Here is an 18,858-nt window from a genome sequence, read left to right as displayed (position 1 = left end):
AGCCCCTTTAAAGAGCGCATGGCTTCTGCGGGAGGTGGGGGAAGCTGCAGCAGATTCCCTCCTCCCGCGCTCCCTTTGAAGCGGCAATGTGGGAGGGGAGCAGCTTACACTCGTGTAAGCAGCTCCTCTCCCACTTTCCTCCTTCAAAGCAACTAAGGAGGAGGGAAGGAAGGGGACCATGGATCCTCCGCTGCTCGAGGCTGCAGCAGATTCCCTCCTCCGTGATTGCTTTGAAGCGGCAATGTGGGAGGGGAGCAGCTTACACTCGTGTAAGCAGCTCCTCTCCCACTTTCCTCCTTCAAAGCAACTACGGAGGAGGGAACGAAGGGGACCATGGGTCCTCCGCTGCTCACAGGGATTTCTCCGTGATTGCTTTGAATCAGGAAAGTGGGAGGGGAGCAGCTTACACTCGTGTAAGCAACTCCTCTCCCACTTTCCTCCTTCAAAGCAACTACGGAGGAGGGAAGGAAGGGGACCATGCATCCTCTGCTGGCGAATGCAGCAGATTCCCTTCTCCCGGGCTCCCTTTGAAGCAGCAAAGTGGGAGGGGAGCAGCTTACACTTGTGTAAGCAGCTCCTCTCCTGCTTTCCTGCTTCAAAGCAATCACGGAGGAGGGAAGGAAAGGGACCATGGATCCTCCACCGCTTGCGGCTGCAGCGGATTCCCTTCTCCTGGGCTCCCTTTGAATCAGAAAAGTGGGAGGGGAGCAGCTTACACTTGTGTAAGCAGCTCCTCTCCCACTTTCCTGCTTCAAAGTGGAGGGAATCCACTGCAGTTGCGAGCAGAGGATCCATGGCTCCGCTTCCTTCCCTCAAAGCAGGGTGCGGGGGTGCAGGGGGGAAAGAGGGCAGGAAATAGAGGCCGGGCAGGAAGACACAACCACACTTTGACCACTGAAAGTCCACCTCAGCCTCCCCAGATTTCCACTGAGATGGCCAGGCTAATCTCGATGGCCGTAAGTCAGGCTCAGCATTATTAACTGGACGTAGATAAGCCATGGTTCCCCTTCCTACCCTCCTCTGAGGCTCAATTTAAAGCAGCAAAGTGGACAGGAGCCGCCCGCTTTGCTGCTTTAAATAGTTTAGTGCAACATTTGATTCAGAATATTTTTTTCCGTATTTTCCTCCTCTAAAAACTAGGTGCGCCCTATGGTCAGGTGCGCCCTATGGAGCGAAAAATACGGTACTTCCAGCTGATATGAACACACAACGTGAAGAGTGACACCTAGCCTATTCATCTCACTCTAGGACCTGTGGTACTTCATGCAACAGAGTTCATAAAAGCAGAACAAAATGCACAACCAGACAGCCCTGCTCACCACACTATCCCTCCTGCCTCGAACAGCACGATCAGAGGATGCAATGCTCCCTGCTTCATCATCTGTAAACTATAAAGTTCAAAGACAAGTAATTAACTAACTTACTGTTGGATAAACGTTTGTTTGGATTAAGTAACATTCAGTGTTAATGACTCATATGCATACTAAAAATGTGCAAACCAATGCAACATGCGGAGAAAAAAAATAGTATTTTCATGCTGCCTTGAGGACACCACTATTGATAGCGAAATGCTCGTCTTTGGGACAAGTGGGAAGGCATGTGGAGGGTAGCATAATGATCCAAGGGGAATGAAGCAGTGTAACACTGTGCAAACACATTAGGCCCCCAGCAGAATCACAGTCAGTGGGAGCTGAACTATACAATTTTCAGGTAAAGCACAAGTTTTGCACACAGAATCTCCATGTGCTTTTATTTTCACTGATAGGAATATGGCATATGAAAGGTATTTGCTTAGAACACAAAAAGTGGAAGGGTTAATTTGGGGACATGTTTTGCTCATTCCGTTCCCTGCTTCTATGGCCCAAGTCACCGAGAATTAAGTACAATAAGTCATAAAGATTAAAACTAATTCACATTTTCAATATAAGTAATCTGCCTTTTGAATGTCAAATCCAAAGCAGGATTCATAATAAAGGTCTCAGAATCATGAACTCCAAAGATCATCAAACTTGACACAGTAATTCGAAATGACCAAAATACTGGAAGGCCCCAGTGATTCACTTCTGCTTGACAAAGTGGAAAGTCATAGATAGTGTAAATTGTTGACAATTAAACACTTTGGTCATTATCTTTCCATGCACAAATGTTGCATCCAGGCAAAGATAGATTCCAATTAGATATAATGGGAAGCCAGAGCATTAGAAGGATTATGAAGCCCTAACACGCTTTCCATATCCTCATCTAGTCCTCCCTACACAAGGGTGGAGAACCACTGCTCATTGAGCCTACTAAGACCCACCAGGCCTCCTCATTTCGGCCATGCCACAGCCACCTGTACTACAGTTGACATCATATATTACATCAGTTGTGGGGCAAGTAAGTTATGAGATGGGGGGGGGGTGCAAGCACATGCTGATTGCCAGGGCTTCAAAAGTACAGCCGAGCTTTCTGCAAGCATCAACAATCAGCTGTTTGTCAGTGACTGAAGACAGTTCTGCACCGGCAACTATCAGCTGATTGTTGGGGCCTTCAAAGTGCAGTTCAGAAAATAAGCTTGGGTCAGATTCACTAAGCCGAACTTTGAATCAATTTGTCTGCAAAGAGTAGCATTTCCCCTTCTGTAGACTTCAGAAGGGATGTCTCCCTATAAGTCTGATCAGCAGGTACAGCAGCCCCTTCAAATTTTGACATGAATCACCTGACATCATTATGTCAAAAGTGGTGGTCACATTCACCTGTCAAAGTTGGCCTACAGAGGAGTGGGCCTGGCAGGATCTAATTTCTTATTCCTGCCCTACACTGACAAAGGGACAGCGCTTAACTGAAAGGCTGAAATGCTCTTTCAGGTCACCATAGATCTCCTAGCAAACAGACTCAAGAACTAAGAGGATACAGGTAGAAGAAGACATGGGAGGCTGTGTCTGCTTCAACAGTTGTACTGAAACACATTAAACTGTGCTCTTCCTCCCCGACCCCCCCCCCCCCCGCCATAGCATTATGGTAGTTCTGAGAGGCATCCTGCTGAGGTATATGAATTTTTCATATTCCACATTCAAAGACATAATATACAGAACTAAATAATAATACAAAATCACTGAATGACAGCCAGAAAAAAGCGCTTATATTTCTGATTAACCTTTTAATATCTTGCTTCTGCCAAGTCAATCAAACTCCACAACCCATGCATTTATGAGTAAGGTGATTCACATAAATGGTTAAAGAGAAGAGATTTGTTAAAGTTGAAAAACTTTAATGCGTGCAGAAAACTTCTCACCACTGGACTACTTCGTGCTGAACTTGCTCTTGAAGAGTAACAACTGTATTCTGAAGGCTAAAAACAAGGTTGCAAAGGGAAGGAAAATATTTGGTTTTTCAGCTACTTATCTTCACAGAAAAGTATTTTGTAAAAAACCAAAAGAAAGCCCTGCAGACTTACTGTACGATAACTATATGGGTTATAGAATCCATCACCACTTAACGATGCCTAAAGAACAGAGAAAATGGTGTTTGCATTTACAGTATTGCAGAATAATGAAGAGTATTCATGTGGCCTGTAAGCATTGCTGCTATGCAGACAGACATCACCATTGGCAGAAGTACACATGCTTCCTTCACTAAAAACTGTATTTTTCTGAAGCATAATATTATTAAATTCTAACCCTGCAAGCACATTTAAAATACCGTTTGGAATATTTACTATATGGTAGCAATAATATTTCCATGTTCTTTGACATATACAATGGAATAGGTTATTTCTTTCAACTTCCATTTTTCAAGGGCTCTTGCCAGCCCAAAGCTATAAAGTTCTAAGCACTGCTGCAAACATAGGAATTAGTTGTTGTAGTTTTAAGCAAGAAATCATCCAGTTAATCCACCTTCAGAGATGCAATTGTTCTAACCTAACCCACCATTGTAAAACAGCAAATACCTAAAGCATCTATCCACTTGCTGAAAACCTCTGAGGATTCTGCAGCCAAAAGCAGCTTTCTCTACAAAGTTTGTGAATTTAATATACAAGCTCAAGCACTAGCAATCTGTTTCCCATGCAATGCCAAAGTTTACCAATAACCAGAAGCTTGTCTGATTTAAGCAGAAACACTGTAGATTTCATGCCGCACTGCAGAAAAATAGCAATAGGGTTTGATCTTTTCTTCTGTGGTTCCTTCACAACTGTAGGCAGCTCTCAACTGACATGGGGTTAGGTTCCAGAGATAGACCATAAAGCCAAAACACATTGGGTTCAATGGCAGATAGGACTGCCAAAGTCTGTTCCCCTAGATGCCTGTCTCCTTTCTGCCCCTTTTATTTTTATTTTTTGACACATGCATGAAGCTAAATGTGCACAAGCTAAATGAGCATACGTTCAAGTTACCTGTACTAGTCTTAAATGAGAGAAATATTCCTCATTACAACCAGGGCAGCTTAATTTTCTCTAACACCTTCCTATTATCTTCAGTTTACTACTTGCCTCCAGAAAGGCAGGCAGTACAGCAGAGGTTTGATACTCCAGAATTCCATGACCGATGGCATTGCTTGTTTTAAGCAATATACTCCACATGGTTTGGATGCAGCCACATGGAGCAAGTGGATGTAAGTTGACAGAAGCAAATTTTCTGGCAATGATTTGCAGAAATACATTTTTCAGCATTTCACTCCCACTCCAGTCAACTACCTTGGGCCATACTAGATTTTCCCCAGTTGTCTACGCCTCTCCTTTTTTCATCATCCTGTTTCTCATGTTGCACATTTTTATTACTTTCCCTACTCCTCTGACAGCAACCAGGTACAGAAATCTAGCAAATGAAGCATTTTCCATTTATTTTCATCCCCAGAAAGCCTTCACTTATGAATTACATTTATGAATAACAGGTTTCCTTTAGAGGCACTGGAGACGTCCAGTTAAAAAAAAACCTTTGGCAATTCTACTAGTTGTATAATATTTTTATCAGATACTTATTTTTCAGTCTATTTTCTCCTCCCTCTTTTTTTGGCTACCCTGCATTCCTAACTGTTAACTTGCTTAATCCTGAAACTTCCTGGTGAGCTTTACAGTCCTCGGTCTTTTGACCTTATCCATACAGTTTCTCAAATGCCTATGTGAAGGATATTAACCTGACTGATCTTGAGTTTCAGCTCAAAAGCAGGACTGATGCTGACAATTATCCACAGCAGACAGAATGTTAGTAAATGCTCCACATAACAGCAGATAATTACTAGGGAAGGCTTGTTCACGGTTTCAGCCACAATATATTGTAGTGTTTTTCCAAAACATACATTGAAACTTCTAAAATAAATTATTGGTGGATAGAGCTCTTTGCTTTGTACTTTGTAAGATACAAATTTTCACATTATTTTAATACAATATCCAGGATTGATGTCTATGTGATAGTTGTCTAGAGTTAACTTTTTTATGATCCCAAATGAACTGAAATGGCTGGTATATATGCACTGATCATAGCTGAGACCTCTCTGTATTTGCAGGACAACTACTATCATGTACAATTTGCCACTGACAGAAAGGCATGATCTGAGATTTGAAAACCTACACTGCACACAAGCTTTTCCTTCCTTCAATATGATTTTCAGATATTCTACATCTTAATATTCTTGCATGCTTAACCTAATGTTTTCTGGAATAGAACACATAATGTTTTCAAGCCAAAGTACCCACAGAACACAAGCTTAAGACAACCATGCAGATTTGCATACGAACCAAACTGGCACTTCTTATCAAACCAGTGTTTACATCTGGAGACACCTATAGACGAGAGCATTGCTTTTAGATTTACAGAACCTTATAATTCCTAAATGTAGACTATTCTGTCACACGCTACTAACCCTGTAATTCTTAGTTGTTGCCAAAGGATCACTGTATAGAGAAGATGACTGTGACAAAAATAAGACATTGTATTATATTTAATACCATACAAATGAAACATTGTTCATAAAATGCATGTTAGTATTTTCATAAAGTGACAACATAAAGTGAAAGGGAATTCAAATCTAGCAGCATCAGACCAAACATTCCATTAGTCTCCACTTTTTAATTTAATGAATTTTCAGCACAAATAGCTTCAGAATGGTTACCCAGAATTCCAAAATATGTCAACTGCACTGTGGCAATATATACATAAGTTAAAAACAGTTACATCAGAAAAAGTTTAGTGGACGCAAGCCAGAATTCAACCGCCTAGCATTACTTCTAACCCATAATTTGATTCTCATAGCAGTAATGTATGTAAAACAAAAGAGAGCAGTAGATTTGGAAATCACATGCGTCCTCAAAATTGAGTTGTTAATCCAAACACCAAAAATCAAGCAGCGCTTTTCTGTTAGACTAGAGCATGGCAGCTAACATTGCAATAACTCATGTCTAAATAAGACTGTTTAGTAAAATAAAATAAGTTACACAAACCCGAGGATGGTAGGTCGAAAGTGGTTTGCTATGCCTAAGGCTGCTGTAGTTTCGTTGGTCATGGTAAAATCCACTCTGCCAAAAATATATTACAAAGTTGAAAAAAGTATTCAAACTCAAACATGTAAGGAAATATTGGTATTTACTGGAGTATTCAAGTCATATGATAAGTTGTGGTGCTCTGAAGCACCAATATATATTGAATTTTGGATGAGCAAGCAGCTGTTTATGTATCAATGTGCTCTATGTCACACAATGAGCCTCATACTGTACACAGTTTTTAGGGCCAGATGCCTTTACCAAATGAAAGCAGCTAAATGTTTATATTGGACTGTACTATTATTATCCCTTTTTTAAAAGAGTAGACTAGAATGATATTCACTTGTGTCCCCTCCACTAAAGTTGGGCATCTGACAGAAAAATGGGGAAGCTGGCAATTTCCCCTTCCCCTAATGCTCAACCACCATACCTCCCTAAATCTGTTCTGGAGGGGTTTGGGAACCTGTAAAAAACTGCCTCCCTCTTCATTTGCTGATGGACGTCTTATTTTTTAAATTATTAAATTTCTATACTGCCCTTCATCCAAGAAGCACAGGGCAGTTTGCAATAGAGAAACAAACAAACAAACAAACAAACTATAGTAACAAACAAAAACAGTACCCACTCCCCACAGTTTAAAAGGCCATAGACTGTTTAAATAGCCAAAGGTCTTGGGAGAAGAGGAATGTTTTTGCTTTACACCTAAAGATATGTAATAAAGGGACCAGGAGAGCTTCCCTGAGAAGAGCATTCTGCAAACAGGAAGCTACTGCAGAAAAGGCCAATTTTTGTGTTGCCGTCCTCTCGTAATGATGATCACACTAAAGCATGGTTTAGTACAATGCATGAATGTGGCCAGAAAGTACTGAAAACATCATTTAATTAGAATGAAAGTAGAACTACTTATTGCAAAAGTTCTTATAAGACTAAATAGCAACTTATGCCTGCTCCATGAGAAGGCAAGCTTTATAATCAGTGGCCATCCATAAAGCAAGTTGTCCTAAAAGTCTACAAACTTGTTTGTTCTAAAAGTCTCCAAACATAAGTGTTCTCAAACTGTGGACAAATGTTTTCTAGAAATCCAGACATTTAAACTGTGTTGCAATAATTCATTTAAGTGGTTTCATATGTTTACTTCAATTCAAATATCTAACCTTATATAGGCTGTTCCTCAATGGAATCTGAAGCACTCATTACTGGGGGGCTTAACAGATTCCTGTGCCCACTGAGAACAGATACAGAACTAGAAACAAAACTTTACTTTCATGAGGTCAACATGAAGGTCAATAATTCAAAACATTTCAGAAAAACCTCAAAAAGGGATAACAGGAAAAAAATCCAGGTGGAGAAAAGTTAGCCTAGTAGGTAAAGTTCTTTACAATTCCTGGTGTCAAGCACCCTGTCGCTTCTGACTTTTCATGCTTCCATTGCATAATGCTGGAAAAGAGTCTGTACCGTAAGCAAGATCTCTTTTTTACTTAGATGAAGTACCTTATACAACCAATATACCAAATATATGTGGGGGAATATTGTATAGAGAAACCATTAAGAGGTAAAATTATATCAATTCCCTAATTGAAAACACTAACCAAAAGATCTTTATTAGAGCTAGAAGACTTCTTCCCACCATAAGAGTCTCCATGAGCATGGCTCTGTTGAGTAAAGATTTAGAAAGTTACCATCAAGGAGCAGTAGTATCCACAAAAACAATGTAAAATGAAACTTTATTAACCACTGATGTGTCCAATGAGAAAAAAGAAAAGGAAATTGAACAAACTGGTTTAGCAGAAACCGCATATAGATTAGACTTGAACTCGGCAACATACTGAATTTATTTATTTTACTATTTTTGCATTGCTCAGAACTTTGCTTTGACATGCATTTACATGATTCACCACAGGGTGTAAACAGAGAAATCACAGATGACATTAGTTTTCATTCTTTTTAATGATATGCAGAAAGCCATTGGCAGAAGTGATACAAGTCTGAACACAAACACAAGAGCTGAAACAAAAGAACCTCTCACAAATACAAGCCATTAAGTATAATTAAAATTAGTAGGCAGAGATAAAGATGTGTTCCCATTTCTATTATCCCTCACACACTGCTATTTTACAGACGTTCTATACATAATGCAATTTGCAATAGGCCTCCAAAAATATGATGCAATTTAGACAAAAATATGTGGCTTTGTGTAATACTGGCTTTAAGCTAGTGGAATTGCTACTACTTGCAAAGGGCTCTCTGGAATAGTATGGGAAATGTCATGGAGGACTGCAATTGGTAGAAGAATTGAAAATTGGGGTGTCTTGCCCTGTACAAATGGAAGTGTTTCAGCCAGCCTAAAGCCATCTCACGTTTTTGTCTCCCATTTCTCTTGCCCCCACCCAGGGCTCACTTAAAGTTAAATGTCTTGAACTTCTAAGTTCAAATATTTTATTAAAACTGAAATATTGAGGGGGGTCGTCCAACACTGTACCAGGATTTTCCCTTCTCTGCTCCCCTCCCCTCTGCAGTTCCCAGCCTCTTCATGTTGGCTGGAAGGTTGGGGTCCTCTGAAAGAGATGGGGGGGGGGGCTTCAGGGGGAGGCGAGGAAGGGGGAGATTAGTTTGTGACAGCAGAAGTCTGCTGCACAAGTGACTGGCAACAATCAGATAACATCCTTTGCCACCAGTATTCCTCGTCAGTATGCACAAAGTGCTATGTGAACAAACCACAACATGCTCGTCAATACTACGCACCACAAGATCTCTTCGCCTGGAAGTACTTGCTCTGCTCCTGTGTGACCCAGTGGCATCCAAGGAGGTGCTCTTAAGAACCAAATTGTAAAAGACAAGTATGTGTGCAGTTTTCTTTCCTTAGTCATTTAACATTGACTATATTAATTTTAAATTGACAAAAGGGAAACATTTGTTCAACTTTGACATTCATGTTCTAACCCTTAGAATACTAGCATTCAATGTTCTTCTGACCAGAGGATTCAGTTTCTGTTTCCATCCTGAGTTACAAATCTATAGGGATACAGACCCAAGGTTGAGATTATGATGGCAACCCAGGTAAGCACCAATGCAGATATAATTTAAAGCAAGTTACCTTGATTGAAGAATCCACTGAAATCAATGGGCTTGTTAGTCATGACTAACTCAAGTCCTTCCATTTCAATGGGTCTACCCAGACTATGACTTAGTAAGATATCACCAGTTATCTTTGCAGCTTTAAAATATTCTGTATCAATTCCATAAAAATTAAAATTTTGGTTGAAATGAGAAATCAAAGAAATAATCTGCATGAGCATAAAAGAATGTTTTATGAACTTGATCAAAGGCAAAATATGAGTACTAACCCTGTGGCTACCAGTAGTTCGAGTGGACACCAAGTCATCAGCACCCTAATTACAAAATTAAATAAAAAATGAAGTGCCACATTTAAAAATTAACAAAAAAGAAAAAAAGAAGGAAGGAAGAAAAACAGATTTAATAGGTTAGTACAAACCAGGTATGACCTCCGGCTGGACCTGTGTGAACCCCTAGCCTTCTCTGAATCTTCCTAAGAAAGGAAACACCAGATGATGTTACTTAAGAAAAGGAGGAAAAGACAGAAGACCAAAAAGAACACAGCTAAAAAGAATTATCCACAAAAATTACTCAGAAACAGCAGAAAGTACTAATTTACTGTTCACATCAGACAGACACCCATTCTTCTTTCATGTAAACATCATAGCAGCTTATCCTAATTTTCAATGTGTTATTAGTTCACCTAGTATCTCAGATTACTCAATAAAATACAGTAACAAAACAGTTATCATTAGGGTTGCAACCAGATTTTTTAAAATACAAAAACCACGCATGTAAATATTTCTGAAGCAAAAATATTAATTTGTTTATAGATTGTGTACATGTAAGTCACAGCAGGCATCTTGGAAGAGGTATTCATCTAAGACAGAGCTTTCCAAACTGTGTTGCAACATGTTACTGTGTCGGCTGCAGTGTGTAGATACGTCTCACAAACGCTCTCTGCACTCCTCCCAGGGCTGGAAAGAAGGGTTTAGTTTAACCTTCAGTTTGCTAGTAAAACTTAATTACTGCGTCATGAAATGATGCATGTATAAAAAGTGTGTCACCAACATAAAAAGTTTGGAAAGCTCTATTCTAAGAGAATGGAAATATTATTTAAGATTATGTTTCCCATTTGTGTAAGCACCGGTTTTAATATTTTTTTAATAAAGATTTGTTGTCCAATTCTCAACCCCATTTTTAGCCATTTAAAAACCAAGTAATCCAACTGATTTATCCATAAAGTGATTTAATCCAACTTGCATGATAGTCTTAATTGCTGGTGTGCAATAGTCACCTATACTGACAGATATCTGCCATCTACATGGAGAAACTATCTTACAGTTAGAACTTCAAAATGCAACACGGTACAATTTGGAAAACAATATGAATTGAGAGTGATAGTAAGGGAAAAGCTTATCTATGCCCATACTTGTTCAGGAGAGTTCCCAACCCCCAAGAAAGACTGTTTAGGGTGAGGGACACTGAGTGCAGGACAGAGAGAATTTTTTTGCACAAAAGGTCTTTGGCCTGCACAATCTTTGGATCTAGCTCATAATATCCAGACGAATGGATTGTGTATTTCAGGTACTGAGAAAATGTGTTTCTCCAAAAAAAAAATCATTCATTCTAAGTTTAGCTCAGTCGGTAGAGCATGAGACTCTTAATCTCAGGGCCATGGTTTTGAGCCCCATATTAGGCAAAAAGATTCCTGCATTGCAGAGGCTTGGACTAGTTGACCTTCGTGGTCCCTTCCAGCTCTACAATTCTATGATTCTACTTATTGATAAAGGGACGCGGGTAGCGCTGTGGGTTAAACCACAGAGCCTAGGACTTGCCGTTCAGAAGGTCGGCAGTTCGAATCCCCGTGATGGGGTGAGCTCCCACTGCTTGGTCCCTGCTCCTGCCAACCTAGCAGTTCGAAAGCACATCAAAGTGCAAGTAGATAAATAGGCGGGAAGGTAAACAGCGTTTCTGTGCGCTGCTCTGGTTCTCCAGAAGTGGCTTATTCATGCTGGCCACATGACTCAGAAGCTGTACGCCGGCTCCCTCGGCCAATAAAGCGAGATGAGCGCCGCAACCCCAGAGTCGGCCATGACTGGACCTAATGGTAAAGGGTCCCTTTACCTTTATTTATTGATAAATTTTGGGAAGAATCCTCAAATGAAGAAAGGCCAAGGAAATGTTGGGACCTCTTTGTTTTGTATTAATTCATATAAAATAGAGAGTGTTATTAGTAATATGAAGTTATTTCCCTTATGTTTCCATTTATTCAGTACTGGAATGATAAAAATAACTAAGAACACAACCAAGCCAAAGTTAAATATTTGTAAATCCCACAGCTGGAAGACACGTCATTTTGATACTTGAATTTCACACACTGTACAAAATATTAGTAAATAAGCACACCAATCCTGTTAGTTTTCCAAGTGCAAAATACCACACAACAGGCAATCCTGGCCTACCATCCACCTTTGGATATGTCCCCATTTTCTATCATAAGAACGTCGAGAAAGCTACAAAAAGGTAAAGATCATCTTATTTCTTCGCAAGAATAAACAATTTCCAAAAAGAAAATTTGCTCTCCCAAAGTGTTTGCTTTAAAAAAATAAAGTGTAATCAACATTCAAATATGGAAATGCTCTCTTTAAAACTTGTGTTGCATTTTATCATTTCACCTCTACAGCTATATCAAGTACTATTCACAAACTAATATTACTTCTATTTAAATGCACATCAGGAAAAGGCAAAGGCAGTATGATTGAATTTCTTGTCAAATACATTAGAAATGATCCATCTACATGTGTTTTATTTTGTTTCTACCATAACTGTTTATTTTATTTATATTTTGGATTTTTTAAAATACCTGTTTTTTGCATTTGTCTTTTACTGACATTGTTATATTGTTGTTTTTTATAGAATGCTTACAGGTTCTACTTACAATCAAGCGGAATAGAATATAGTGGTACCTCTAGTTGTGGACACGATCTATTCCGGGGTGCCATTTGCACCCCAAAAAGTCCGCAACTAGAGCGCTGCTTCTGCACATGTGCGAAACACGCAGAACACTTCTGTGCATGCGTGGTGAAACCGCGTTCGCAACCCGTAAATCCACAACATGAAGCGAATGCACCTAGAGGTATGACTGTAGAATAGAATAGAGCTTAAAACCACCAAAGAAGCCCTTAATCAGGGCCTAACTTTTATTCTACCCATGGTCATTTTTGCAGATTCTTTATCTAAATGTGATGGTAGAACAGTCACTATTTTCACCCAAAATTATTTAAATTCAGCGATGTAATTAATTGTACTGTAATCAATTATCTAAAGAAACACTGCCTACACTTCACACGTTTCTTCACTCAAGTTCTGAAAGCTCATTACACAAAAGTATTTCCAACCGAGGACTCTATTGTCTTATTGGTGTCTACTGAATACACTCCTCTTCCAACAAGTGTTATAAGTAGAGACCTTTCTCTATAAATCACATTAGATTTACTGAAAATTATCTGTTGCAATAAAAGTTCCGTTTGAAATCATTTTACATTATGTTTTTCAAGTTGAAGACAGTCAAAATGTTTAGGGCCAAGCTTTTTGCATATGTGTGCAGGTTTCCCCAGTCTGCCAAATGATAACTGAAATTACCGTATTTTTCGCCCTATAGAACGCACAAGCCCATAGGACGCACTTATTTTTGGGGGGGGGGGGAATAAGGAAACCCCCCCAAGCCCCAAAGAGCAAAGAAGCCAGGACAGTGAGCAGGATGGATCCCGCTCGCTGTCCTGGCTTCGTTTTTAGCCTCGGGGCTGGGGGTCCGGGAGCGAAGGCGAGGTTGCCGCCTGCAAGCCTTGCGAGCCCGTGGGAACTACCTCCCCCCCCCGGCGCGCAAGGCTTGCGGACACCTGCGCGAAGCACGGGGCGTCCTCCGGAGGGCGCCCCGTGCTTTGAGCTGCAGGCTGCCACCCGCAAGCCTTGCGAGCCCGCGGGAACTCCTGCCGGGCTCACAAGGCTTGCGGATAGCTTCCTGAAGCCTGGAGAGCGAGAGGGGTCGGTGCGCACAGACGCCTCTTGCTCTCCAGGCTTCAGCGAAAGCCTGCATTCGCCCCATAGGACGCACACACATTTCCCCTTCATTTTTGAAGGAGAAAAAGTGGGTCCTATAGGGCGAAAAATACGGTAAAACTGTTCACTATCCGTTACTCAAACAGAGTCACTTTCATTCACTAAGAATACATTTTGCAATTTATCTGAAGAAATTTGGCCTCACTCTAAGCATATACCATGATACAGTGCTGAATACAGAAATATAAAGATATTTTAAAATCATCTGAGGCAGGAACAAATATAGACAACTGTAGAAGTTAGCCAAAACCAAACCAAAAACAAAAATTGCAGTTGATGGCCACACTCCCTTTTCCGTGGAAAACTGGCAAATATAAGTTAAGCTGCATGGCTGATAAGTATAACATACAACAAATTTTATTCTGAAATATAAAGATTCTGAAACCTAAAGCAGAACTCTTTAATTTCCCACAGTATAATGAAGTCAGATGTATGGCAGATGGCTGTATGGTGAAAACTTGGCCAAAATGAAGGAATGCCTCTGCCTGAATTTCACTGATTCCATATGCCCACTGCAGTACTGTATCACATCCTGGGCCCCAACCTACAAAATGGGGGAAGAGGACCCTGAACAGTCTTCTGCTCATGGAAAATTTGGATTCAAAGCAGCTTGACTTTGCCACTTTTCTTGCTATTTTGCGACAGCATAACTCCCAAGAACTTAAGAGCCAGTGTGGTGTAGTGGTTAAGAGCGGTAGTCTCGTAATCTGGGGAACCGGGTTCACGTCTCCGCTCCTCCACATGCAGCTGCTGGGTGACCTTGGGCCAGTTACACTTCTTTGAAGTCTCTCAGCCCCACTCACCTCACAGAGTGTTTGTTGTGGGGGAGGAAGGGAAAGGAGAATGTGAGCCGCTTTGAGACTCTTGAAGGGGAGTGAAAGGCGGGATATCAAATCCAAACTCTTCGTCTTAAGAGACTCAACATTGTTTCAGTTTTGACAGAAATACAATCCTATTTTTTGAAAGATGATCCTAGCTGCTTTTGCAAGTCTGGTTTATGTGTCATGTTTTCCAACTCCTAGGCAATAGTTGCCGATATTCCTAATCCATTGAAAACCTTTCTTTGTATAAACCCAAGTAGCACTCAGACACCAAATTTCATGCTCACTGGGCATTCAGTCTGACACATATACAACATCTTATGTTTTCCTTTACAAGTGCAACACAACCTTAATATTCAAGCTGAGCTTGAGGTCTGAATGGCATTCTACCAACTGAAAAGAAAATCACCCTGGCTTTCAGAGTGATGCTCAAGATGTGTAACAATGTCAAAGTAAGCGATTAGTTAATGTTATTTACTCTGATACATTGTTCTGAATTTAAGATTACCAGAATTTTGTTCTACATTTAACTGCTCCATTACCTCTTTCTGTTGTCGTTCCAATTCTCTCATGCGTATATCTCTTGCTTCTGCTCGTGCTGCACGTTTGGCTGCAAGCCGTGCTTCTGCCTGTTAAATTGAAAGAAATTTCATTTAAAAATGAAGTAGTCAAATTGGATTCAATAATACTTTTATTAAATGTGAGCATTAAGTGACTAATGGTCAAAGATGTAATTATCAAAATAATATACTTGGTGATACAGAACTGCAAACACAGTTTAAGAAATAACTTTACAACAATGAATGTAAGGTGCACCTACTAAGCAAAATGTGAATACGTGAATTCTTGTTTTCAAGATGCTTACAGTAAGATAGCAGTTTTACTAACCTCTCTAGCAATATGACCCAAAGCTTCATCTTCTGCAGAAAATCTATCTTTCACAGGAGTTCTTTTCCTTCCTGATCCAGGAGTTCCCATGATTAAATATGCTCTCAGTAATTTTCTTGCAAGATTTGGTTAGATCCAAGTGCTCAGATCTGAAATAAAGAGAAAAGATTATAAGGATCAATGTTTAAAATACATACATATTTTCATACCCTGAAATTACTTGCCAATAATTAGTTTATTCTGCTTTTTGGTAGTAATCATGGAAAAATGAGGTTGGGAGAATCACCACAATGTTTCACAATCTTATTTTCATGACAAGAATTGACTTGATTTTGTGAATGGATTGGCTGCATTCACCTTGCAATAATTAGGTTTTCTAAAATGAAGAAAAATCAAGAGATATATGTGGTGCTATTAAAAAAAAGAGAGATATACACTTGGACAATTCTCTTCTTCACTAGTAGACAGTATTTTACTTATCCAGCCCAATGCCATTTCTCTGCCTGACCCAATTCCTCCTCCATAGATATTTTCTTAATTTTTGAACTTAATAATCACAATTTTCTGCCTTTTTTGCTTCAATGTCTGAGACTGACTAAATGTTGTCACATTTAAACTGTCCTAAATCACACTGAATTCAATTTTTATTTCAAGTCTGCAAGCCTAATACCAGAATGTACGTGAGATGGAACAACTAACATTTGCCATGTTCCAAAGCAAACAAATGGCAACATGGAAATTTCTTTGAAACAATTGTGTTCTAGGACCAACATCTATATGTTGTGCTCAGATAATGAGGCACTGTTCAATGTTTAAAATTACCATTGCTTTTTAATTAAGCTGTAGCAGAAATTAAATACAGTAAAGCTTAACAAAATTCTGTACTATAATGATCTAGTGTTCACTGGGAAACAACAAAACTAAAAATGTTTTGTTTTGGAAGCACACCTACTGATACAAGGGGGCATATTTACTGATGGAAGAAAAGCATTACTAGTCTTGACATCTGAACCAATACTTCCAATATATGACACATACAGGGCAGTATCCCATCTCTCGCCATGTTCTTCCATCTCTCTCATGAATACCCTGCTCCAAATGAGCACTTTTGTCCCACTGCTACCCTCTCCTGCTTAACTGCAGGAGCACATTTCTAATTTTAAAGTATTAATTAATTGATACTTATTACATTTATATACCACCATTATCTTCCAAGGATCTCAAGGTGGCTATGTGGTTCTCCTCCTTCCCATTTCATCCTCACAACAACCCTGTGAGGCAGGTTAGCCTAAGAAATGGTGACTGGCCCAAGGTCATTCAGTGAGCTTCACCTGAGTGGGGAACCTTAGTTTCTCAGCTTCTAGTCCAACATTCTAACTATTAAACCACACTGGATTTAAGCTGTTCCCAAAAACACTTAGAAGGGAGAAAGTTAAAGGGACCCCTGACCATTAGGTCCAGTCATGACCGACTCTGGGGTTGCGGCGCTCATCTCGCTTTATTGGCCGAGGGAGCCGGCATTTGTCCACAGACAGCTACCGGGTCATGTGGCCAGCATGACTAAGCTGCGTCTGGCGAACCAGAGCAGCGCACGGAAACGCCGTTTACCTTCCCGCCAGAGCGGTACCTATTTATTTACTTGCACTTTGATGTGCTTTCAAACTGCTAGGTTGGCAGGAGCAGGGACAGAGCAAAGGGAGCTCACCCCGTCACGGGGATTCGAACCGCCGACCTTCTGATTGGCAAGTCCTAGGCTCTGTGGTTTAACCCACAGCGCCACCCGCCCACATTATAACAATCTCCGTGTGGAGCAGCGCCTCTACAGTCCTCCGCTCTACCAGCTGAGCTATCGAAGGGACATTGGGAGAAAGTTACACAGAGCTTATTGAGAAATGCTTAAAAAGTTATTTCCAGTCAAATTTCAGAAAATATTAAGGACAGCTCCTAGTGAATTAGGCTGCAATCCTAATCCCATTTACCTGGGAATGAGCCTCATCTTCAAAGATAGACCCACATACAGTATGCTGTAGTAAACTGGGAAATTACCAGTGAATGGGTTACTAAAACCAAGCTAGCCTGGTTGAGAGATGGCTGTAGGTGGCAAAGGTTGGTGCTACTTGAGCCACCAGTGGCAGGTTAGAGTCAAGGAACACCACTCAGAATACACACTTGCTCCTTCAAGAGGAGTGCTATTCCATCCAGAACAGGCTACCTCCCTAATTCCCAGACATTAGAAACTAAAGACACATAGCTTCAGTTTCCTGGCCCTCACCCAGCCCTTCACTGCCTCTGGACACCAGTCCAGCATTTGCACAGCCACTCCTGACTCAGATGGATACAGAGACTGAGCTGAGTATCATTTGCATATTGGCTGACACTGTACTCCAGATGACATCTCCTCAGTCACTTCATACAGATGTTAAATGGTATAGGAGATAATGCATTGAGGACAGGTGGTTTCCTTAGCCATGGTTGGCACATAGGGCTCATCATAATAATCACTAAAAGACTGAAGAACTATTCATTCTATAATAGCATCTGACAAAGTCTGTACTCTAGCATGCAATAACAACAATTTTTTTCTTATTTATATGCCACCCATCTGACTGGGTTGCCCTAGCCATGCTGGGTGGCTCCCAACAAAATATTTCTTGAAGATAAAATCAAATATCTAGGTTGCCACTTCTTCCACCTGTAATACTGCTATGACCCACATAGTCATTGCTGATATCTTAGCTGTATGAGATCATAACACAAATGCTATCTCATAGCACAAAACAATTGTTTTATCGACTTCTTCAGACACAAAGCATCTATTATTTGTGGGAAGGGGAAGATGAGAATGAAAGTAAGAGATCAACAGCCGTCAAACTACGGTTTGCATGAAATACCTGGATCAAACTCTGCAAGCTCACGCAAAATGTATCTTAACCCAGAGGGTTTCCAGCTTTTTGAGTCCACGGCTCCCTTAACTAACCACATTCTTTCTGTGGCACCCCTGTGGGGCTCAGTAGTCCAGTTATACCATCCCTTGCCAGTAAAGCCGGCAGCCTCTCATGCCTGTTTGAACACCCACCCTTGTGGAGTGTTCCCTCAGCCTTCTCTCTGCTCTCCTCTCCTTGGGGGTCCTCTGGGCAGCTGCAAATGCTGCCCCTGATCTCTGAGCTGCCCCCTCTGCCCCAGAGAGGTTCCTCCTCACACTACCCCACAGAGGCCTGGGAAACCCCCCTTGCCCAGTCCCAGAGTCACCATTCACCTGGGGAGCTTGTAGCCAGAGCTGCTGCAAGCCTTTGGGAGGCAGAGACACAAGAAGGCATCAGAGGGAGGGAAGAAAAGAGGGACAGAGGACAGTGCTGCCCATGGCACCCCAGGGTACCATGGCACACTGGTTGGACACCACTGTCTTAAAAATTCAGATACTGAGGCAAATTATGCTGTCTCAAACTAGGATTAAGCAGCAGGACATCACTACTTGCAAGGGATGGGAGTGTGTAAGCCCAAGGCTCGTTCACATCTGAA

At 40.8% G+C, this 18,858-nt stretch overlaps 1 protein-coding gene across 13 annotated transcripts in view; it reads right to left on the bottom strand.

Annotated features, from left to right (window-relative positions):
* The window catches only part of LRRFIP2 (LRR binding FLII interacting protein 2), a 51,379-nt gene that overhangs the window by 24,809 nt on the left and 7,712 nt on the right, over positions 1-18,858 (bottom strand). For 6 of the 13 annotated variants that reach the window (XM_083404883.1, XM_083404891.1, XM_083404893.1 and 3 more), the window contains exons 2-14: positions 15,340-15,488; positions 14,994-15,080; positions 11,974-12,024; positions 9,948-10,001; positions 9,799-9,843; positions 9,197-9,265; positions 8,044-8,106; positions 6,416-6,490; positions 5,839-5,886; positions 5,714-5,758; positions 3,437-3,484; positions 3,275-3,331; positions 1,320-1,388 (exon numbers count right to left, since the gene is read on the bottom strand). In XM_083404883.1, the coding sequence (XP_083261009.1) occupies positions 1,320-1,388; positions 3,275-3,331; positions 3,437-3,484; positions 5,714-5,758; positions 5,839-5,886; positions 6,416-6,490; positions 8,044-8,106; positions 9,197-9,265; positions 9,799-9,843; positions 9,948-10,001; positions 11,974-12,024; positions 14,994-15,080; positions 15,340-15,429 (801 nt within the window). In that variant the 5' untranslated portion in view covers positions 15,430-15,488. The remainder of the gene's footprint in view (positions 1-1,319; positions 1,389-3,274; positions 3,332-3,436; positions 3,485-5,713; positions 5,759-5,838; positions 5,887-6,415; positions 6,491-8,043; positions 8,107-9,196; positions 9,266-9,798; positions 9,844-9,947; positions 10,002-11,973; positions 12,025-14,993; positions 15,081-15,339; positions 15,489-18,858) is intronic. The other 7 variants (XM_083404884.1, XM_083404886.1, XM_083404885.1 and 4 more) reach the window with 4 other exon arrangements.

This window comes from Podarcis tiliguerta, assembly GCF_965153285.1.
Source record: "Podarcis tiliguerta genome assembly, chromosome: 12".
NCBI lineage: Eukaryota > Metazoa > Chordata > Lepidosauria > Squamata > Lacertidae > Podarcis > Podarcis tiliguerta.
The sequence above is the reverse complement of the archived record's forward strand: the minus strand, read 5'-3'. Positions and strand labels throughout refer to the sequence as shown.